This window comes from Pyrgilauda ruficollis, unplaced genomic scaffold, assembly GCF_017590135.1.
Source record: "Pyrgilauda ruficollis isolate IOZ18807 unplaced genomic scaffold, ASM1759013v1 scaffold2, whole genome shotgun sequence".
NCBI lineage: Eukaryota > Metazoa > Chordata > Aves > Passeriformes > Passeridae > Pyrgilauda > Pyrgilauda ruficollis.
In genome coordinates this window covers 20,013,203-20,037,542 of record NW_024519206.1, presented here as the reverse complement: position 1 = coordinate 20,037,542, position 24,340 = coordinate 20,013,203, and the positions used below count along the sequence as shown (strand labels likewise).

General features: G+C 39.6%; 1 protein-coding gene across 1 annotated transcript in view; it reads left to right on the top strand.

The window, feature by feature from the left end:
* Positions 1–3,198: 3,198 nt before the first annotated feature.
* The window catches only part of OSBPL10 (oxysterol binding protein like 10), a 110,252-nt gene continuing 89,110 nt past the window's right edge, over positions 3,199–24,340 (top strand). Inside the window, exon 1 of the mRNA XM_041466614.1 lies at positions 3,199–3,546. Within this exon, the coding sequence (XP_041322548.1) occupies positions 3,254–3,546 (293 nt within the window). The 5' untranslated portion in view covers positions 3,199–3,253. The remainder of the gene's footprint in view (positions 3,547–24,340) is intronic.

The window sequence follows — 24,340 nt, the reverse complement described above, 5'->3', positions numbered from 1 at the left end:
GCAAATGAGGTTAGGAGCTCACTCATATCAAGATTGCTATGAAAGGTTGTCCAGCTCTGCTAGGCTGCAATATGTACAAATTAGGAAGGGAAAGGTGATGAGAAGAATGACACATTCTTTTGCTTCAATACAATATAAAAGTTGCAAACTGTGTCAGAGTTTGACTCAACCACACTGTTTGACTAAGAAGAAGGAATCCTTAGTATATGAAAAGCTATACCATAGGTTAAGCCAAAGGTCTTTCTAGACCAGCACTTAATTCCTTCCACAAGTAGGTGTTTAGAGAAAGACTAAGAACAGGGGAGGGATTAATTAATCAATAAAGTAAAAATAGTCTTTGAGGAGCCAGAAGTTTAGAGCCTTTGTGAACTTCAAATACACCCAAAATACTTTGCTCAACCTTGTTTAAAGGTTCTTCAAGAATAAATGCTTTTTTAATCCTTCTAGATATTTAGCATCCAAACCCATCTCCATAAGAATGAGTTTTATGAGTGTAAATCATAAGAGAAAGTAGTTTCTTGTGCTGGTTTTAAACCAGTTGCCCCATAGTTCTTGTTTCATAAGAAACAGTGAAGAATAACTGCTATTAACCTGAATATCATTTTAAACATTGGTTGTTTCTTTTTCAACTGAAAACACTGCTCAGTGAGCTCTCTTCCTATAAAAGCTGGCATTTACACTTTTTTCTTTCTACTCTGTCCTTTTGAAGGAATATTATAAATGAAGGGTTGTATAGATACTGGCTGTACTATGGATTTATATAGCAGCAAGCTGTTATTTCTGTTTTTCCTAATGAGCTTATCACAGCTGTTTGTTTGATTACCCTTGAACACTGACTGGGATGGAGTTTTCAGAGGACTATTTAAAATGTCTCCAACATCTCTTGCCTGAGAGTCTGTAGCTAATTTATAGATCATCATGCCTGCGTAGTAAAAGCTATTTTCTCCCCGTGTGCTTTACTTTGGCTTTTTGCAAGATTAAATTTCAGGTGCCATTTTATCAGTGATTTAGTCACTACTGTGATATCCTTCTGCTGTTTTTTCACATTTGATTCTAGTTTTAACTATAAGCAAATTAAGAGATTCTGATTTAAGAAGATACTGAACAACACGGAACCCAACTCATAGTGGTTTCCCTCTATTTGAGAATTGCTCATTTATTCCTGTGCTTCATTTCCCATGTAGTAACTAGTTTATAACCTACAACAGGAATTCTTATGTTACCACATCACAGCAATCCTTCTAGCAGCAGTGAAGCATGTTTTATGATTTAGCAGGACTTTCTGGGGGCATAATACACTTACAGCCTGTTAGCCCTTTTATTTCAGAAACTTGCTAATAAGTGCACCATTGCTAATTGAGTTTTATTGTACAGAAATGTATGGAGAGACTTCTCTGTTCTTGTGTAAGGTCACTTTCTTTCCCTGATGAATTTCTGAAATAATTATGTTCCAATGAATTCTGTGGAAGGCAGAAAATATTACATTGATTACCTGTAATGTAGAACATACACATGAAATGTGTTGAAGTGGCTGATGTGGCGACAAAATTGTTACACAATTTTGGCCTGTCATTGTAACATTATGAAGACAAGTGAAGAGATCTCATCTTTATTTCCACCAAGCAGGATCTGAGCTTCCCAAAGGAGAATTCCTTGTTCATTTAAATGTTTCCTGAAAACTGTGGTCATCAAAAGTAGAGTTGAGCCTAAGAATGAGGATTTTCATGTTGTGGAAATGAGTTTCTTTCCATAGTGAACAATGATTTGGGAATTTTACATGACCATTTCAAGTAACAGACATGGAAAAATAGTTACTCTAAAATATTTTATTTTTAAAAATAGTTATTAATCTTTTTCTGTTCCGCAAGAGTTGAGTGTTATATGTCCAACCCATGAAATATTAAAATTCAAGTTTCCAGACTGCAGTGCCTTAGTATTTAACTACAACATGAGAAGTTTAACCACCCAAAATTCAGGATCAGGTTGCCCAACATTTCAGCTACCCAACCACAACACATATGGTAGGATTTTTCAGAGAGAAAACTGGGAGAATCTAAGTTAGGATCCCTCGTCTCTGTGCTGATTTATATGGGGAATGTACATATCTAACTGTGTGTGGATTTGGATAGTTTGAGTATCTTCTGAGGTGCAGAACAGAAGGCACATGTGATACTCTACACTTGAAATATCTCTAGTACAAAGGATTGTTAAAATTTTCCACAGAGTTAAAGCAGAAAAGCTAAGGCTCCGTTTATGCTTTTCAAGGACTCTTGAGTCTTCTCTATATTTCAGATCTACAATTGTAAAATGACAAGAAGAATAGTTACATCTCTGGTATGCTGGGAAGATACACATTGTAACACAACTGAGGCACTTGTCTAAGACAGCAAGGATGGCCAAAGAAGTGATTCGTGGGTCTGGGCGGACTGTACAGGATCTGCTTAGCTTGTTATGGTGATCTTGAGGTTACATCCTCTCCTTTCAGGAGGTGTGGACTTGTAGTATTTTTTTGTAAACTCTGGATGAATGGCATGACTCATGTGGTATGTTGATACACACTACCTGCTGTGGGTTGAGCAGGAATAGTGTGCTCCTGAGTGCTGGGCACAGCACCCAGCTCACGAGTGCGGGCGGTGTAGTGTACCCCGGACAGTCACCTCCTCGGTGGCGACGGGGCACAGCTTGTGCAAGTGTCAGCCGCACGTTTTGTGGCTCGGGCAGCCCGCTGTCCGCCGCTGTCCCGGCGCACATCCCGCCGCTGCTCGGGTGAGTGCCTGTCATGTGGCGGGCGCGTCACGGGGGGCGCGGTGCGGCCGCCGGGGCCGGAGGCGGTCTCGGTGTGCGCTCTGCCCCCGCCACACGCGTGGGTCTGCACGCCCGCCCCACACCCGGCCACCGTGTCCTTCGGGGTCACTCCCCGTGTCGCACGGCGTGTGTGTGCCGGCCGCGGGCACCATGCAGTCGGTGTGCGTGCTGTGCCTGTCCCCGTTCGCCCTGTGCCTCCGCGTGTGTGCGTGCGGCCCCCGCCCCTGCGCGGCCNNNACCCCGCGGAGCCTCGGGGCACCGACCGCCGCCCAGCTCCCCGCAACGCCTGGCGAGGAGGAGGCGGCGCGGCGGTTCACTCGCCCGCCGCGGCCCAGCCCCTTCTCCCCCGGGCGCCGCCCCTCTCCGCGCCGCCTGTGAGTCAGGGCTTTGCCGGGCACGGGCGGCAGCCGGGGCCGGAGCGGACGGGCAGCCTCCGCCGCGGGGCTCCATGGAGAAAGCGGCGGGCGAAGGCGGCGGCAGCAACAGCAGCAGCCGCAGCAGCAGCCGCCCCACGTCGGCGGGCTCGTCCCCCTCGTCCTCCTCCGCCAGCCGCGGGCTCCCGGGCCGGGCGGCGGCCGCGGGCAGGCTGGATGGAGGCGGGGGCGGCGGCAGCAGCAGCCCCGGCTCGGCGGCGGCCAGCCCGGGGGGCGCGCAGGCGCCCGGCGGCGGCAGGCGGCGGGAGTCGGTGCTGGAAGGGACGCTCAGCAAATACACCAACCTCCTGCAGGGCTGGCAGAGCAGGTAAAGCGCCGGGCCGGCCCCCGGCGGCGCTGCGGGGCCGCGTCCTCGCCCCCGGCAGCCCCCAAGATGGTGCCCGGGCAACCGGCGCTGCCCGACCCGACCCCAACCCTCCCCGGCCGCCGCGTCCCGAGGCCGGGCTCCGTTCCCCTCTGCGCCCGCTCTCCTTCCTTTTGTTTGACTTGTTTATTTTCCCAGCTGAGTTTGGCATAAGGGCGGCGGGGAGGTGGCCCGGCGCAGGGTCGGAGCGGTGTCCCCCGGCGCGGCCGCCGCAGGTGCGGGCGGGGGCAGGGGAGGGCTGAGGCTGCACATACTGCTGTCCCTGCATGACAGGGCTCCGCTTTTAAGCTCCTTTTTCTGTCACGTTAGTATCCGTCTCCTATGAAGTTAGCTTGGATAACTAAAGAATGAAAAACAGAGAGGCTCCCAAAATAAACGGGGAGAAATGTCATGTTTGTGATTATTACTATTATTTTTTTCGCTGTGAGGTGGGACAGCGGAAACAGTTACCTTTGTTTCAATAAAATAACTCATGTTGCTATGTCCTACCTGTTTGACAAGCCCTAATTTATGCCGATATGGTGACAGGCCCAGGTCCTGCAATTTGTTGGGTGTGGACAGGCTGACTTGCATCTGTGGAAGTCCCGAGGAAGGTCTGGTTTTGGTCTAGTTGTAGTGTAAAATTTTTACGGAGTTGGAGCCAGACTGTGGAATTAATAATGCTGTGTTGGGATCTGTTGAAAGCAAAAGGGATTTGCTGTGATGTTTTACTTTTTGTTGCTCAACTTTGTCGTCTTAGTGGACGGACAAAGATGTGTGTCCAAAACGCAACTTCTCAATATAAAGCAAAGCTGTGGTGATCTTAAAGAGAAGAAGATACTATAGAGAGAACAAGTACAGGACTAGTTATAAAGCTCAGTACAGACCTTTAAAGAAACAAACAAAAAGATTATAACCTGCTGTTACTTATATTAGGTGATCACAAGCAATAGGAACACAGGAATGGCTGGGTTCTTGAAGTTCTGACAGTAAATTTAAAGCATTTATAAGTGACAGAGTTGCATAAATGGCAGTGATGCTCTGGTGCTGAATCGTGTGTGGCTAAATCAGTGCTAGGACTACTGTAGCAGTACTTCCTGGAGCATTTCGGGAGCTGATCTAATTCCATACGCTGGAGGCCATGCATAGGTGTACCAGCTACAAATTAAAAAGTTTGGTGTGAGCTGGAGACACACATCTCCATTAAGCTTAACTGCTTCAGCAGAGACATAGAGAAGGCCTTTTTGCTGTCATTTGGTTACTGCAGTTCTCTTCTAGATGCACATTAGACTTTTACCTATTTGTTGGTTTATATAGTCTTCCTGTAGCTTTGTTTAAGAAACAAACGCATTTTGATACCTAAAATGTAGGACTGAAATCCATGACTAAAAATTAAAAGCCCCCTTCCACCCTTTTTTCCCCCCTGACACCTCCATCTCTGTTTATAGAGATAGTATCTTCTTTTACTGTGTGTGATTTTAAGGGTTGTAATCTGGAATTGCAAAAGAGAGGTAATTGCTTATAAATCTTTGGGTCCAAAGCCGCCTGTTTTTTGTATTTGGAAACATTAAATCTTTGATAAGGCTAACAGCTGGAATGGTGTGCATAATCTGTGTGTGTCCAAGAAATTTTACCTGAAAACATGATGGAAAAAAGACAAATGTCGCTTAAACAATTCTACCACTTGGAAATTAATGTTTGTTTACTTTTAGCAGTCTTTTTTAATAGTGCTTTATTGTGCTTTGTCAATTGCCAGTTTTATTTTCTGTAAGTCTGGCTTTTTGAGCAAGTGGTTTATCATAAGACAGCTTTTAGGATAAGTTACTTTTTTAGTTTGCTCACTTACTCTTTTGATGTGTGTAGCTGTGGTTTGGGGTGCGGAATCTGATACAAGTTCTAAACAGATCAATTGAAGCTTGAGGCTCACAGAAGTTGATCTTACTATATAATGTTCAATAAATGAGTAGTGATCCATGGGTTTGAGCATGGTTGTCCTTTTGGCCTTCTGTTATTCCATTTGTTGTGGAATGTGTTTACTGTGAATTGGAGCTCATTCTGTAACAGTCTGTAAGTGACTTCGTAGCTGGCACTTGCAGCATATTTGTTAGCAGACAAATTAGTTTTGCATTTACTTCATTTGAAAAAACACAAGATTGTTCAACTGCATGATCAATACAACCAGATGGCATGAATATAAATAAAATGGAAAAATAAAGTGAAAACTGACAGAGTTCACTTATCGTGGATTTGGAATGTTCTTCTTTAAAGCTCCTTATCCATTAGCCTGAATAATTTAAATGTAGTTAATGTTAGCTCTTGCCATGTGGTATTGAAGTTGAAAGGCTTTCCTAGGTTATCCAACACTTAGTGTGCAGAGTAGCCTTTACAAGTCTGAAGTAATTTGAATTATAATAAAGTAGTGTCACTTCTGAATAAATGTTCCTTTAGCAGGCATATGCAAGGTAGTCTGATTGTGGATGAGGGAACTGAATATGATTACTGAAGCATAACACTTTGTTTATAAGCATTAACTGAAGTAATTGAAGGCCTCAAAATCAGCCAATCTGGATAGCTGCATTACTTCTTATTTTGAGAATTTCCAAGTGTTTGTTGTTTGTTACTAAAGAAATCCATTTGTTCTGCTCTAGCAGATCAGGAACAACCTGATCTGGAAATGAGTGAGGTGATTCCTCACCTTTATGACAAGGAGAAGGTGGTTTTTTGGTTTGTTGTTTTGAGGCAGTTTGTTGTGTGAGAAAGGTGTCAAGGGGTCTGGGCATTTGCAGTGTCTCCACTTGAATCTGTAAGTTTCTGTGAATTTATTCAGGTATGGATGCAGAGAGTGGAGCTTAATCTGAAACAGACTCTGACATAAGAGCACTTATGTCTGGTCTGAGACAGTAGGGCATCTGGCTGTCTTTTGTATGAAATTACAAATAATTGTGTTCTCAATTGAAGTACTGTTACAAATAATTTCTATTGGGATTTACTTGTTACTTTTGTATGGGAGGGTAGAGCTTGTATTTTAAGCAGGAATTATGTGGATTTGATGGACAAATATGTCTCTGTAATGTCATCTCATGTCATGCAAGACCTAGTTTTCATTCATTAATTTGAAATTATTGAAATACTTATTGCCTGTTACGTTAACTATCCTGTCCTTTGAGTAGACTGGCAAAATGTTGTAAAAAAATCTTAAAACCTCTGTTTGCTCAAGGTAATGGGAAATTCACAGTGTTTGCATCCTCCCTTCCACTTTTCCCCTGAAAATACTTAGTACTTACACTTGTAGGGTTTTATCCTGCAAGCGTGTATAAAGTGCTTTATCGTCTGCATTTGAGCTGGGACTTGAATCTGGGTTTGTAACAACAATAAATGGAGCCCTGGCTGATGCATGTTGTTGCTTTTCTGAGCTGAACTGCTCTGTGTAAGTTGTTCTGTAGCCCAGGTGTTTTTTTAAACATTATTTTGGCCTACTCCTGTTTCCTCTCTCAGTTGGGAAATGTATTGTGTTACCAGCCTGCATGAATCATGCCTGACTTCTTGTGCTTGGGCACCACCAGACTTCTTTTGAGGATTAGCTGCATTCCCTGTAGGTCAACAAAAAGTGTACTTTGGGGCAGTCTAGGGATTTTTTGCACTCAGGATCTTTATCAGGCTCTCCAATGCTGTGGTGTAATCTCTTTTCTTGTGTAAAGTTTTCTTCTGACTCCTGCCACAAGGGAAAGACTCTTTCTTATTACCAGTGTCCCAAGCAGCAGGTAGCCTTCAGATTTCAGTGCCACTTTAGGAGCTGATTTCACTGGCTCCCAGAGCTTGTGCTGCTCTGACTGCAGCTGTTATGGGAGGGTTTTCTATGTATGCTGACAAAATGTGTCAACAGTGTATTGTGCTGTAGCACAAAAATCTGTGTGTAACATTTTTGTTATTATTATTTTTATAAATTTGTATGTATATTCCAGAGAAACAGATTGTGACCTCTTAGAAGAATTGACGAAGGTACCTTCACACACAGTAATAACCTCCCTCTCCCTCTTTCTGAATCAGCTAACTAGTCTTTCACGGAGTTTTGTGATTGACTCAACTGCTTGTGGAATTTTGGGATAGTTAGCACTTATAGTACTTGCTAGTATTCTTAGTATTCTTCAATATAGTATATACTATATTGAAGAATACTATCTATAGTATTCTTCAAAGGTACCAGTCAAGTTGTTCCAGCAATTAATTTGGGCATTTTTCCAGTATAAAAAATACTGAACAAACTATATGACTATGGTATACCTGTATAGCTGCTGAGGGAGAAATCTGTCCTAGAGAAATCAACTGGGGTTTTTTAGCCACACTCCTAATAAGCCATATTAGCCATATTAAATAGCCTAACAGTAATCAGTGTCTGAGAAGGAGAAAATAGCCACACGATTAATTTAATGTTTGCAAAGTTTGCTGAAATGGGAATCTTTTGTGTTCTTACTGGAATTAGATTAACACCAGCTCCTCCACTGCATATTTTTTCATCTTAGTGTTATTCTGTGGCATGTCTATCCAGGGTTTTGTGTAGTGTTGTAACACTCTCCAGGATTTATTTGCAGAGTCTGTGCACAGGGAGACTCCCTTTCAAGGAGCTGGAGATGCAATATATTCTGTTTCTTCTGTTGTTCTGCATCTCCTGCTTGTATTTTGGAGCCTTGCTTATAATTTGTTAGGAATTGTGTAAACCTTAAAATATCAAGGTGTTTTTATACTATAGTGCTTACATTCCATTAAAGATTTTACTTGCAAAATAGATTTTACTGGAGACTGTGTTGTCCCTTCACTTGTAGGCTTTCTTTGTAGTAGGAGGCAATGTGAAAAGGAAGAAATTTACTTAAACCCAACTTATTTTAGTTCTCTGGAGCAAATGATGTTTCCTGTGCTAAACACTCAGTAGCTGCATGTTTTACATTATTTAAATGAAGATGTATGTCATTAGTCTTAAATAAACTTGGAATTTGAAATGCCAAAAAGTCAGTTATTAGTAAGTTCTGTTTTGTGTTAATGCACTGATCTGTTTTCTTAATCCTAAAACCTATGTAGCAAAAATAATCACATTGAAATGTAAGCTTTCTTTTTTCTTCTTCTCCTTCTTTCACTTTTTGCTGTTGAAATTTTTCCCCCTTAAGTATCATTAATGCTCACTTAAAAAACAAATTAAATTAAAAATAAATAAATAAATCTTTTTAAATCTAAGTTGAGGTGTATCTTCTCTTTGTTTAATTAGTGGCTGATTAAATCTAACTGATTTAATGACACGCTGGTTAATTAGTTTGAATAGCTTTTGCTGTTGCCTCTAAACCATCTCTGTTGGGAGAATGGAGAAGGTGTTTCCAACAGCAAAGTCAGAGAAACAATTTTAACAAGGTAAGAGAGGGGCTGAGAAATCCATCATTCTCTGCCCTTCAGTAGTGCTTGCAGGGAACATTTGGAAGAAGACAACTTTGAACCTCAGGCTAAAATTGAAAAGGAAGGTCTTGTGGTTAAGGAATTGGTTTGCATTGTGGGGGTGTGGATTCTGGTTGGAGAACTGCCATGGACATTTCTCTTGTCCCTAGGCAGGTTACCCAAGCTCTTTGTTCCTCATCTGCTTGTATCACATGGTGTTGGGGCTGCTTATGCCTATGCAGAGGATAAATTCATGTAATGGATAATAATCTAATGCAGAAGATGCCTGATGATAGTGTAGGAAAAATCTGTTTGAAACAGATGAGACTCGGGCATTTTCACTCAGGCAGTATATTTGGGATTTGCGAGTGCTCTTCAGAGCTGAGCAGCAGTCTTGTACCAGAGGGAATGAAGTGACAGTCAAAATAGAGTGTGGTCTTCCTTTCACCCAGATGTCACACTTAGCTCTCAGGCAGTGCAGAGAAGTGGCAGCTGGCACTAGCACTGAAACAGGCACTTGCCCTTCTCTGGGTTTTGTTATTACTGGCTCATTTTGCTGCTAGCTTTTTCAGTGGTGATTTCTGTGCTTAGCAAGGCAGGGATAAGTGTGGTTAGAGGAAGCACACATGCACTTGCTGGCTCATTTTAAAAAACCCCACCAATTTATGAATATGGATTTTGTTAATGTAGGAGGAGTGACAGTAGGTTGTTAAATTAAGTAGTGTGCCTGGAATAATGAGTATATAAGTATTCAAAAGTTTTCTCCAGTCATTTTATATTTAAAACCAGCTGTTCAGTAAGAATCTGTTTGGTCTTTAGCTTCACCTAATACTTTTTGTTCTTTATGATATATTTAAAAGACTGAACTTTCAAAGTGAAAAGGTTGCTAAAAATTGCCATAACAATGGCTATTTAATGTACAACTATATTTGTTAAATATGTATTATAAAGAATGATGGAAAAAAAAGTAATGAACTTGGTTAATTGAAAAATGCAGTTTGTTTCCATATAATAAACTAATGCAACTGTTTTTATAAGTATAACTCTTTTTATAAGTATCAACATTGTGCTTTAGATCTTGGAGGCTTTTGTGGATATCTTCCTGAGATGTTTGATTACTTTTTGGAATGTAACCCAGAGAGACAAAATTTGTTTAGTACTTAACTGTTGCATATAAAAACGTTGCTGTAAATGCTGTCTAAATGCTGCTGCACTTCACTTTCCAAGATAGCATTTAATCTATAAATTTCAAGTAGGTGATTTCAAGTTGAAGAGTGGAGATTCTTTACTACTCAGTTGTATAGCACAAGCCATAGTATTTGCCGTGGTTTCTGTTGCATCTGGATTTGTATTTCTCTTTGGATATTGATCTGAGGATTTATCTTCTGGTGGTAGAGGATTCTTCATCATAGCCATGGGAACAATTTTCCCAGAGTTAATCACTACTTAAAAAACTGCGGGTAGTATTTAGTGTGTATCAGCCTTTAACTCTTCAGTGAATCTCATGATGCTGAACTGAAGATACCTTGTATTGCATTTGGACTCTTTGTTCATTATTTTCGGGCAGGCTAAGTGGTTATCTTTTGTCTGTGTTTGGAGTATCTAGACCAATGGAGTTTTCTTGCTGCAAGTCAGCTCTCCCAGTAACTTTAGTAATTTATAGTGGTCCTGATGGTTTCAAAGTGTTTCAAAGTTTTTATTTATATGGAACACCAGAACTGTGTACACATTCAGTTGTAGTCACACTTGGGATCAAATACAAGGATAATGCATTCTGTTTGCTCCAACTTGGTATTTATTTCCTGCTTAAAAAGTTCAAAGTTCATTAGCTTTTTAGGTCTTTGTTGGTCATTTTCTAGCAAATTAGGTTGTTAGTTTTGCCTCCTAAGTTTAATAGTTTGATTACAGGCATCACTGAGACTTCGTGTTCCCTGGTGCTTCTTGGGTTCTCCAGACAGGCATCTCCATACCCACACTTGTTATTTTCTATTTACTTGAGCTGCAGCATCCTGGTGCTTGTTATGCCATTTTATCCTGGTATCCAGTATACTACTTGATCCAGGAACATATGGTATAGTACTACCCAAGTGAGTGCCAGAAGTGTCAAAATGAAGGGTAGCACTTCACTACCCTTTTTTTGTTTGTTTGGGAAGGTGTTGGGAAGGATTGCTGTAGGAGCTGTCAACCTGCAGACTGCTCTCTCCGCAGTTAGCGTATCCCCAGTGATCTTTCTTGGGCATATCCCCAGTGATCTTTCTTGGGCTTTCTCATGGTGCATGCAGGCCCTGTTTTTTGAGAGGGGAAAAATAGCAGTTAATTGTTTGTTTAGGAGGACAATAATTTTAAAATATAGTTGAGGAAAGTTATTATTAGTTGGAAGAATTATTTGACTAAAATCATCAGTAGGTTTTCCTTACGCCAAATTTTTATGAGTCATTTCTTTTCCAGGTGAATTCTGTATCATGTAATTATGACTTTTTTGTCACTAGATATATAATTTTATTTTGACAGTATGGGAAAGCATGATGTTGGCTGATGATAGCCTATTTTCATATCATCAGCAATCTTTATGGAAAATTTTCCTCCCATGTAGGTCATTGCTAAGCACTGCAAAGCCAAGTACTGATTGCCAGAATACCCTATTAGAAATACATTCACTCAAATAACCTCATTTAGTTATATTTTGAGGGTAGCTCCATCTTTTAACTGTTTTTCAGTGCATTAATTTTCTGTGGTTTGGGTGCTTGCCCATTGTTTTTGAGGAAGAGGAGCTGAATGCACCAGGTATTGATGAACTGTAACCCTTTTTTGTCATTCAGTATATGTGTGGTGTAACCTAACAGTTTTGTTAGTGGTATTTTTTTTTGTTAAAATTGCAGTGAACTTTGGAGTATGAGCCTTCAAAATAAAAGACAGGGATACAGTGATGTGTAGTACTAATTGCTAAATGCTTGGTGCTTGTTTAGGACCTTCCTGCAGGCTAAATGTGGTTGCTGTTGGTATCACCATTTGTAGGTGCCTGAAGAGGTACTTGACTGAAAAGATCTTAGGCTGTCAGTTGGATGATTCTAACTTGAAATCCCTAAATGAATATTTTTATTATGCTTTTGAGTAAGTTACTATTACAAGTTCGTGTATCAAGTACATATTTCTCAGTGACTGAGGAGATGGCTTTTTTCAGCTGCACAGCCATTCAGGGGTTATCTGTTCCAGGGTTAGGACCTGTGCCTTATGTAGTGTGCCTCTAGTCAGGTTTACAAGATTTTTTATAAAATAAGTTGATGTTTATTTGATTTGCTTGAGAATGGACTTGGAGCACAGTCAAGAATAGCGGTGAGACAGGAAGTGCATAAATGTAAGGTGGGGCAGTGTGTTGATAAAGCTTCAGTGTTTACCTCATATACAGAATCGTGAACCACACTTCACTTAGAGCTGTGTTGGTTGCTACATCTTCCATTGAGGTAGGGCACACACACTGAGAAAATCTGCGCGCTGCAGTCAGAGTAGTGTGTTTAACCTCAGCTGCAGAAAGGTGTGTGTGTTTTTCCAGCTTTGGAATATGGAGAAAGTCTTCCTAGTAAAAGGAGACTTGTTTAAGCAAATACGGGCAAGACCAGGCATTCTGCTATTTGTGCACTTGAATTTATGAAATGAAAAAAAAGAGGAGGGAAGAAGAGAGGAAAAGGCCAATTTCTTGTCTGTTGCCATTATTTGGAGTTGTGTAAAGTTTGTGTGTCGTGCTTTTATCATGGTGATTGGGGGAAAATAATGAACTTTATCATGAAGAAGGTAGCAAGGCGTAGATAAATCTACTTTATCCCAGCCCAAACCGGCACAGTGGAGGAGCAAAACAGGTTAATCACTGCTGCAAGCATCAAGCATTTGGCATTTTTGGTTGGGTGGTCATTTGATTTTTGTATTTTTGTTTTGAATGTTTTTTTAGCTGAAAGTTTGCCTTCCACATCATAAAATGTAGTGTGGGTTTTGTCTCTACTTTCTTCACTTCTCTGCTTTTCTCCTGTTTTATCTTACCAGCTTAGTGAGCTTTGTTTTACACTGTGTGAGTGTATCAAAATTCATCCTATTTTTATTATGCAAGTAGAAGGAAGGGATAGCTTGGCAATAGAACAAGGGAGGAAATAAAAGAGTAGAATGTCTGGAGAGTTTTAGAAAAGGGGTTAAAACATCTGGAGGATGGACTGATGAAGGCAAAGCACACTGTAGTGACAGGACAGTAGTTTCACAATGAAAGAGTTTAGATGAGATGTTGGGAAGAAATTCTTTACTGTGAATGTGGCAAGGCACTGGCACAGGTTGCCCAGAGAAATTGTGGATGCCTCATCCCTGGAAATGTTCAAGGCCAGGCTGGATGGGGCTTTGAACAACCTGCTCTAGTGAAAGGTATTCCCTGCAATGGCAGGAGGAGTGGAACTGGGTGATCTTTAAGGTCCCTTCCAACCCAAATCATTCTGTGATTCTGTCTAAGGAAAGAAATGGGTAAGACTGAAGTCAGTGCTCAACAGAGGACAGCACAAGGCTAGACCTTTACTTCTTTAAAAAGAAAGTCTGGAAGTTGTGTAACAAAGCCAAGTGAGGGAATTTGCTCTTATTTATACATTTTAATATTGTCATTAAGAATATACAAGAACTACAAGAAGTAGTGAGGAAAGTAATGTTTTTTTAAATTGCAGAATGTGTAGTGAGGATTTTTCTGGTTTTGCTTTCTTCCCTTTGCCACCTTCTGTAGCAGAGCTAATTTCAGGTAAGTAGAGGACTGATGTGAATAGCAGTCAGAGGAAGCTACTGACAGCATCCACCTGGATATATATTAACATGCCAGACTTACCTTTGCCCTTTTAAACATGGTATTGTTTATATGGTAATTCAGGCATCTGTGATGATTAAACTATTTTCTTGCTAAAGGTTATAGGTATTGTTTTTTCATTTTTGATTTGAACACTGGTGATCTGGATTTTTGTAGAACAGTATTTGTAGAAATATATATATGTGTACAAAGCAGCAGCCTAATGCATAAAAGGTCTTCAGAAGTTATGTTTGCTCACCAGTCTAAATACTCTTTCTTCAGAAGGATCAAGGCTAATGCTTTGCATATCTTGCAACATGTTGATGAAGCCACCCTCTTACAGGTTCTGTGAACTCTATGTATAATGTTTCTAAGAGACATGTTGACAAGATACTTGTTAAAGATTGCTGCATATCAGCTGACAGGATAAAGACCAAACATGGAAACTTAAACTACTCATTTCAGTCAGTGAATTAATAGTCCTAAGAGTAAAGGCAAGGGAAACACTATTGGATTGTGAAGTATTGGCAGAGAAAGTTGAAAAGTTACAACTATTCTGAGATGATGTAAGAAAGGTCTGGTTTCTGCAAAGCTTTGTTTGAACAGGCTGGGTGCAGAAGAGCTGGAAGGAAACTGACATGCTGATCTTGTTATCAAGATTCTTACTTTGTATATCGTATTTTCTCCCATATGATGTGTAAAGAAAATACTGCATCGAATATGTTCATTCTTCCCAACTGAGAACTTTTCAGATTGCGGATAAAAAAGAAAAATTTCAAATGCTAGGAAGAACGAACAGAAGGGGAGACATAAAATTGAGGACTTCAGAAACTGCCAAAGCAAGACCTTAACTTGCCTTTGCTTCTTTTTTTCTTCTGTGTGTTTCTCTCCCTATATATAAGAAGTATATGCAGTTCACAAAAATGGCATTAATATAACATAGATGAGTTCTCAGCCCCCTGTATAAGGCAGTGAAATTAATATTTCTTGTTCAACAGGTTTTGCAAGTCAAATAATATTTTAAATGAAACTTACAGTTGGGAGAAATGCCAACATTCATGTGGTTCAAGTTTGAGAATCTAGATGATAAACTATCTGCATTTTGAAAGTGAAAATAACTCCTATAACCATTGCAGTAAAAAACCACAGAACATGTTTCAAACCAGATATTTTATTCCACCAACTTGCACAAAAATTATTGTTGAAATAGATGTGTTCAGAAGGCGTTTGCCTGCTAGAAAATGTCTGGCATTTCATGTATTCACTTAGAATATATCCTAATATTTTGTATCTGGAACAACTATAGAGAATATACTCTCAATTAATTGTATAAGAAGTACAGAGTGGAATGGAGGAGTGAAGAATTGGCTTGAGTACTGGTGTCTCCTGGCATAATGTATTTATCTTTTTCTCTTGGAAATGACCTCTAAAATTTTTGTTTCCCTTTTGCTGGTGGTAAACAGATTTTATTACTATGAGTATCTTCCACTTAAATTACATGAGTAATGTAGATATGTCCACAAGCCAAAAATACCTAAATGAATGTGAGGCAGGTATCAGAAGGCCAGATTCTTGAATACAGAAGGTTTGTATAGGCATTGTAACTCTGGTGACCTAGATTGATGAAGATGAGCACTCTTCTGATAAAAGGTGTTTCAAAATATTTCACGTTCTATTTTGTTAGAAATGGTAAAGGGAAAAAAACCTTGAGCTTACGTTTCTGTCAGTATTGCAGTGCATTACACAATAAAAATGAAATACTTACTAAAACTGGTTTGCAGCACAACTGTTCTATTGTTTAAACTTTTAACACCATATTTTGGGGTGATAGTGTTTTCTTAAAAAAAACCCAAAGTTTTTTTTTTTTTTTTTAAGTTTTTATCTTTCATCTGAAAACACCACAGGTACTTCACAAAATTTGAAACATCGGATGTGATGCTTAACATTCCTGAGGTCAGAGTAAGAGAGGCTGGATCTCTTAACTGACCACATCTTTCCTCATTAAATGATTGCTAGATTATAAATATATATTGTTTTTCTTTTCTTGGTGTAACGGTGAGGTCTAAAAATGACTCTCATTGATTGATTACAAGATGGTTTTAAAATCTCAACATAAATTTTTCAGTTTACAGGAAGGTTATTATTTCTTGAGGTCTTTTATTCCTTGATGTTTTTAGCTGCAGACTAGAAAGCAACAGTGAAGAGTTTCTATCTCCTGGCAATGATTCTTGCTGAGGACAGGGCATTGCAAAACAAGGATGAACTCTGAAGGTCTGGCAAAGAAGTCAGTGAACTGTGATACAACCTCAGTAGAACTCTGCTGACTCAAGGCAGCTAATTGAAAATTTATGCAATAATATCCATGGATAGGATGTGGTTATGCTTTGAACCTCATTGCATTGCGTTATTGTAATGCAGTACGGTCAGTATCTTTCTTTGACAGGTTCTTGTTCTTAAGGAGTTGACTTCAACAAAGTAGCTTCTGAATATTGAAAAGATGTCAACTTGAAATCTAATGGATCTAAAAACAAACTAGGAGTATTCTTGAATATATTTGAAACCTTTTCTGTCATTTTAAAAACATAAATGAAATGCTTACCAGTCCTTAACATAACATGTACTGAAAAAAAAAAAAGAAAAATTATCTTACATACTATGGCAATCTTTATTAATAGAGTTACTTCCTTCTGTAGATCACTATGTAAAATTAAATTTTTAAAAAATTAACTATGTAATCATGCTGTATTTCCTTGTCTACCCTTCTGTTGCCAGTACCTCTGTTCTCTTTTGTTTCTTCAAGCTATTTTGAACATCCTAAGGCACTTCTGTGATTCCATATTCTGTTTGTAAAAACTGCATTTAAAATTGATGCTGATGCAAGTCCTGTCCAGTTAAGTCTGTGTATACATTTAATACTTACCAGGCATCATGCAGTATATCTGCAATTGTTCCACACCCAATATGGAATGCAGTTTACTATGCCAAGTGAAGTCATCATCAGGGAGATAGTACAAGGGATCTGGAGGCTGCTGATAAAATGTGTAGTTCATACTTTTCTTTTCTATTCCTTCTTTTCTCTCTGTTTCTCTCTGGGACGCCACTTTAATCCAAACATGCTATTGAGGCTTATTTCAGAATTATCTCTTCTCCTCCCAAGTCCCAAATTGCACTGGTTAGGGGAAAATTGATAATTTTCCCTAGAAGTGAAAGCTGGGGCAGCTGATCTGGGAGTAGTTCTGTCTAGCTGGGTCTCTTTGCTCCCGGATGAGAAAAACACAGAGACTGGAACACCAGAAACTTCTAATTCCTTGTTTTTCTTCTGTCATTAAATATCTTGCTAACAGGACTGCTAGTTTCCGCCCCCCCCCCAGTTGTTACACGTTGATAGTAAAAACCCTAGTGAAAATGTATTTATGCTGGGAAAAGCACTGGTACGCTTATCCTTCTTTTCTAATTAAGATACTAATTTAGACTTGATAGTCATAAGAAGCTGTGAGAACAGCCAGTATCTTAAAGCAGAGCTCACAAATGTGAGAATGGGTTGCAGTGAGCAGTTGATAAACCTGTGGGTTGTGACAGCCGTGTTCAGCTGCTCTGTCCTTGCCAGGGGATCAGGGCTTCAAACTGCTGGTTTGCTTCTGCAGCTTTCTGGTAATGCAGTGCTTTCCCAGCCTTTTATGTCCTGGCATGCCCCGTGCTGTTTAGGGGGTGTGGGCAGGTGATGCCCACATTCCCCAAGCTCAGGAGTCTTTTGCCCTGGTGGTTTGTGCTGACTGCTCTCGGCGCTGCACGGCCTGGGGTTCATCTGTGCCTCTGAGCTCACTGGTGAGAGCTTTCAGCTCTGCTGAGCTGATTCACAGCCCTGGGCCCAAAGGATAGATGGCAGGCATGGCATGGCTTGCTTCATTCAGTGCCTTAAATGCTGTTGGCCAAAGGAAATCCTGTGACAGATACTGTAATTTTGCTGTGCTGTGAACCGAAAGGCTGGCAGATTATTCAAATGTATCTCAGGGTTTCCCGTAGCTCCTGTCTGTGAGGGAGGAGTATTGGAAGTGTCTCCCTGTGCTTCGACATTTTGTGAAGGGGTCAGATGACTGTGGAAACTGGTGGGAGGCTTAGGTGGCTGCTGCTTGGGCAGGGGGTTTCTAGTGGGAATCCCCAAGTTGAGGGACAAGCTGCAGAAAATAGCTGGACCGTCTAAGCAGACTGGAGCAGCTTACAACTGCTCATCGCTTAGGTTCTTATCTTTTCTCTATGCTAGTTTTTAAATGCAGGAATTAAAGCCTTGAGAAGAGCTGAACAGCTGCCAGCTGTAGTCTTGCTCCTTGAGCTGAACAAACAGGCTGGCAGTGCAATATTAAGCTTTTCTGCAGGATCAGATAAATGATACAAGTCCGTCTGTCCTCCTTTCTGTGTTCTAAGGATCTCTCTCCCGTTTATTTGATCTTGCTTTTTGATACTGTGACAGCAAGAGGAGTAGTGCTATAGGAGATGGACTCAGGAGAAGAAAACATTTGAAAGTAAGGAGATCAGATATGAAAATATTACAGGTGCTAAAAATTAGAGGTAGATGAGCTGTGACTTTAGGTTCCAGAGAGGAGGCTAATGACATGATGTTTTTTATAGGTTTTGTACCCCTTGAGCTTAAAAATTGATTTTTCAAAAGCGGCACTTGAACAGATTGAGCACAAGAGGCAGGAATAGGTGTCTCAACTGAGGGAGCTGGAAAGCTTAGTGGAACTGTCTCTAGTAACAGAGAAAGCAGCTGGTATGGGCAAAAATGTAGTGCAGTTTCTCACAGATAGTTTTTGCTTGTGATGGTGTCAGGACATCACGAACAGATGCCTGAGAGACTGAAAATACCTACTCTGAGCTCTCATATTGAGTTTTAACTTTCATTGAGTAATTCCCTCAACTGGATTTAATTATTAGAATGCTGAATTGCCTGCTTTTTAACAGAAAATGAATAGAATTATGAAATTAACTTGGTTCTGGAAATGTGAAAACGATTTCTGCTCTGGCTATTTATTTATTACCTCCATTTGTTTTGTGCTTGCATTTTTGGTTTGTTGGTAGGTACTTGGATTCTTGGATGGATCTCTTCAGTTTAAAGGAGTATTTTACACTTGTGGGTTGGTTTAGTGCACTCCCCTCGCACCTTCTTTCTGTACACACGTGCCAATAGTGGGTTCAAAGGTTCACTTAAATTGTGTCATGTTTGTACTGCTGAAGGAAAAAATGAAACTACCTTTTGTCTTTCCCTTCACAGGAAAAAAGTTCAGCTTCTTGAAATCCATGCAATAGAATTTTTTTTTTCCTCAAGTTCTTTTTGTGTATGGTTACCTGCTTTTTTATTCTTTCACAGACTGCATAGTAGGCAAGCTGGCTACTGCAGCAAGCTTGAGGCTTACTCTTAGAGGAGTCTAAGAATATGCCTGAAATGGTTGCTCGTGTTTTAGTCTGTTATTAAGAAGCTTTTTCTCTAACTAATTTGTGGGTTTTTTGTTTTTTATTTGTTTGTTTGTGTGGGTTTTTTTTTTTTTTACTGTTCTTTTATTATCAACTAATTTGTGGGTTTTTTGGTTTTTATTTGTTTGTTTGTGTGGGGTTTTTTTTTTTTTTTTTTACTGTTCTTTTATTATGCTGTCTGCTTCTCAGTGCTCGAAATGAAATGAAAAGCAGAGAAAGGTACCTTGTCAAATGCTGCAGTGCAGGACCAGTGTGAGTACTGAGGACTGTGGTGAAGGCAGGTAATAGGGTACCAAAGAGCACTGCAGAGCAGAGGTGGCCTTCAAATGTCAAATCTCTGTTAGAAAGAGACTTAAGAGGTTGTGCTCTATAAAGTGAATGAACAATACTGCTTTACAATGTTTTATATTGAGAAATAGTAAGTTTTTTGAAAAGGCTGCTAAAAAATTGCCTCTCTCTGTAGTTCAGTTTTTCAGTTGGGATGTTTCTTTTGGACTTTTCCCTAACCTCTTCTTTTTTTTACCCTACCCTCTTTACCCTACCCTTTTTTTGCTTGAGCATTTCTGATTGTAATCTGGATGTCTCAGATACAGTGTGCAAGAGGAATTATTTTTTGGGGGAAGGAAGAAGTGGAAATAAATCATATGTTGTCTATTTGTGGTGCCAGGTAAGAGAAACTATCAGCTAAGGAGCAACGTCTATTAAGACTGTTTGCAAACAGTTGATAACATCTGATAAACTAAAAAAAGGCTACAGACAAGTGGAGAAGTAGACAAGTGGAGAAGTACTTAACACACCATTGATTTTTTAATCATAATTAGGGACAAGGGAAAAAACTAGATGGAAGAAGTCTAAACTACACTTGCAGGAAAGACATTGAAATAAATTCTAGGTCATTACTGAAGAGAACTTAGTGTGGTTGAGCAATTTTATTTGCTTCTGTTTTTTAAAGCTGTGGACTTCTGGTAACTGAAGGAAAACATACTGCTTATGTTTGCTAGTTGAGGAAATGGTTATGCTATAAACTTTCCTTCTTCCAAATCTCCCTGTAGCATTTAATTATTATAATTGTGGAGTTTCATGAAAAAGTTTGAAATGTAGCCTAAATGTTCAGGCACTAAAAGTAAGATTTGGGGTTTCAGCTGTTACTAGAACCATTAAACTTCAAGTCTAATAGATATCTCACAACTTGATGTTACAACCTGTCATGTGGAAAAAAGCCTGCTGTTGCTATATTTAAGGAAGGTTTTTGCCTTTACCTAAAGGGGAGAGCACAAGCCTGACCTGAGAGACTATAAACACCTGAAGTTGAGCTAGAAGCAGACTCTAAGAGATGTTTTATTTGTCTCATTAAGTTAGTTCATTGTTCCATAGCTTTATCTTTTCCAGGCAGTTCATTTGCTTTATGCCATTAATAAGCAGAGACATTGTCAGCATGTTTAAAATAATTTGACTTTGCTGTAATGTTGTCATTATTGGCCTAATTTCTTCAATACCCATGTACTATTTTATTTCAAAAGGGAAGAATTTAAACTTTCCTTTTGAAGTTGTTGGTTCATAGCTGTTCATAGCTCAAAAGTTCATAGTTTCAGTTATGACAAAGGAGTTATTTTTGTGTGGGAGGATGGATTAGATAAGAAATTCCCAAATTGTTTTTAATAGCAGTGTGATTGTAACCATAGGAATGACAGCAGAAATTGTTAAGCTTAAAAAAAGTTACTAGTGAGTTTGACCTTTGCAGAACAGACTGATTGTTTTTGTATTAAGAATGGCATCAAATTTTATTTGAAAGTACCTGCCAGCTGATCAGCCACTATGCCTCTTCTCAGTCATTCAGTAAGTTGCAACAAGAAATTTAACACAAACGTGTACTGTAATGTAGGAGGCTCCTGAAAAAAGGAGTTTTGTAATTTTAAAATGTGAGCACAGCAGCAATTATTTTGGCACAACTGCTAGAGCTGAGTGGTGCAAATTGTTCTTACTATCAAGTTTTTTTGACTATTGAAGATTCTTATAAGTAAAGTAGTTGTTATTGTGGGGCAGGCTGTGCTTTCAGCCTGGGAGAAAGTAGTTGCACGTAATTGAGTAAAAGCTTTCTTGCCAGGAGTTTTGGGTAGTTGCAAGTTGGTAATGGGGCAACAAGTGAGCTTCTCTGTGCTGTCAAGTCAGGACTGCTACATACAATCACAAATGCATGTGACCTTGTTGTGGATGAGTAGAATATGCACCTCATTCAAAAGAGAGAAGCAGCAATACGTTTAACTGGGGCAAAATAATAAATTGACAGTTAAATGAATTTGATGGAATTAGAAAAGGTTTAGCAATGGTTTGACAAGGTTCAATAAGCTTGATGGCAAGGTTCACCTTATTAATTACTGAATGGAAGAAATATACACAGGAAAGTTGAAATAGAATCAAGTTAGAATGATTCACACGTAGACCAGAGATGTGAAGAGAAAGGAGGACCCTCATGCTATGTCACAACATTCAGAGGGAACCTGCTTGCTTTCTTGACTCGTTATGGAGAATATGTGGATCTGGATCCAATCTTTGTCTCAGACTTGGACAAAAATTGATCTGTAATGGACTTATCTGTACAATCTCTATAATAATATTAAGCAGCTATGTGGATTGGCAATGTTTCATTAGAGTTAACTCAGCATGCTATCATTCTGTCTCCAAGAATCTGTCACACATAAGGGATCTCTCTGCTTTGTGTAGGGAAGGATCTCTTGGTCAAGTGAGGAATCTTAAACCTTGAGAGGCATCCCTGCTCAAGGGGAGAGTCACCTGGCAGTTCAGCTGCAGTTCAGGGAGAGCTCCAGTTGGATCCATCCTGATAGGAATATTTATGCAGATAAGTCGTTGGCTGCTTAGCAATAGTGCTAACCAGATGGGTGTCTTCGTTTTAGCTGTTATCTTGTTATGTGCTTTGATTCCTTGCGTTTTTGGGTTTTGAACCACCTTCAGAAATATTTTTCCTGAGGCACCTTCACTCACTTATACCTGAGCCAGGAGCTTTCCAGCTCACAGGTTCACCACAGGGTATGAGACCTGTGGCTTCTTAGTCAGCCTGTACCAAATTAAAGCCTGGGGTCAAGTATCCACACAGACCTACAGCTGAAAATACTGACAATCCAGTGGTTTCCATGTGATGTTTGTAGCTGCAGAAGAGTTGGTTTTGTTTTTGTGTGTGTTTTTTTTTTTTTTTTTTTTTTTTTTTTTTTTTTTTCCTGCTGTATGTGTGACTCTGCAGTTTCCCTTCTACCCAAAGACTGACCTGGCTGTGTTATTCTGAATCCAGCTCTCATTCCTGGATTGGCACTGTACTGGGATGTGTTGCTGTGTGGGCAGTGATGGGAACAGAGCAGGGAAGGTGACAGAGCAGGAGCTCTGCATGACATCAAATAGGGGAGGCTGGTTCAGCTGAGCTTGGTTTTTAAAGAGCAAGCCAGTAATTTTTCCTTGAGGAGGGAGAGAGAGAATTTTCAACTGATTTCACTTGTGCTTTTTAAGGGCTGCCTTTTTCACTTTGCCCAGTTGTGTGATGTAACACTTCATTGAGATTTTGGGGGAACAGTTGCTGTTTATTTTGCTCCATTGCTGTGGACTGTGGTGTAAACATGTTTCAGTGATTGGAGTTTGGAGATAGAAGTTGGACTGATATGTTAAGTTTGATCTTTGTTTTCCCCCTTCATTTTAGTTAACTGATCATATATTGAGAAATACCAAATCTACTTCACGTATTTTCTTCAGTAAAGTGCTTTTGGAATGAAATTGTTCACATAGAATGGAAGCAATAATAAGAGGATGTCTGTGCTGATTTCCTTAGTCTTCATCCATGGAGATTATAGAAAATGTAAATAAGATTAAATATAGTTTTTTAAAGGGTTTTATTTTCCAGTGGAGTGTCACATTCTTTAGAATTTCATATCAGTAACTTGAACAGAATTAAATATCTCTGAAATTGGTGGGAAGTAGCAAAACCCCTCAATTTTCGCTAATCTAACAATTAGCCTAATGTACATATAATCTGGTGCAGAAGAGTGTTTTGCTCTGAATGGTGGTTGGATGTCTTGCTATTAAAGTGCTTTTTTAGACTGCAGTGTCAAATGATTCTTCAGACTTCTGTTTATTCAGTTTTAGGTAGATTTAATGAAAACCTTTTGGCACATGCCTTTGCCAAACTGTTCTGCTTGTCTGCTCCTTCATCCCTCCACTTCATTTCCTCTCTGGATTGTTTCTTGCTTGTTGGCAGCAGAGTGGTTGTAGTAAAACTGATGTTCTGTCTCAATAAATCATGACATGTGACTGTTCTAATTAATTTTCAGCAACATGTTTCCATGATTCTATTGTAGATTGGTGACGTCTTTTTATTAAGATGGTTTATGAATCCATGTATTTCATGTTCAAAAATAAAAAATGAGGGAAGAGAGAAGTAATAGTGAAGATAGTTCAGTGATTTAGCTATTTAGTTCAATATTTATACAAAATAGTGCAGTTGTTAGAATAGAATTTTTCGTAGAGTTGCATGTCTTTCCTCTGAGGTTTTTGCATTGTGTCTTAAAGCAACCTTGGTTTCCAGTAAGCAGTAAAAATAAATTTCAAAGAACTCCAATGGCCATTTTGCTTGCATTGACATGTACTCCTTTTTATTTATGTGCAGGTCAACTCTCTGAAGATTCCTGACTTAGCACTACAGGCTGTTATTGTTGAATATGGGACTATATTCACCTGTGAGGAACATTAGAGTTTACCTACATAGATAATTTCCCTGGCTTTTAATGTGGAGACACTGAGGCCAAATAGTTTGGGCTGAGATAAGACTCCTTTTGTCTCTGTAACTGGCTTAAGATATGACTTGAATGATACTGCTAATTTCTGTACTCTCATTGTTAAATTCAGCAAAAAGCAGTACTTGAAAGTAGCTGAGCTACTCTATAGCTACTCTAATTTAAGCTAGAGTAGTTTTGTAATTTAAGCTACTTCTGTTTGCAGTCTTTGCTGTTTTGTGGTCTGATTACCTTAATAGTTTGCCTAATATTCATGCCTGGAGGTGTTAGGCCA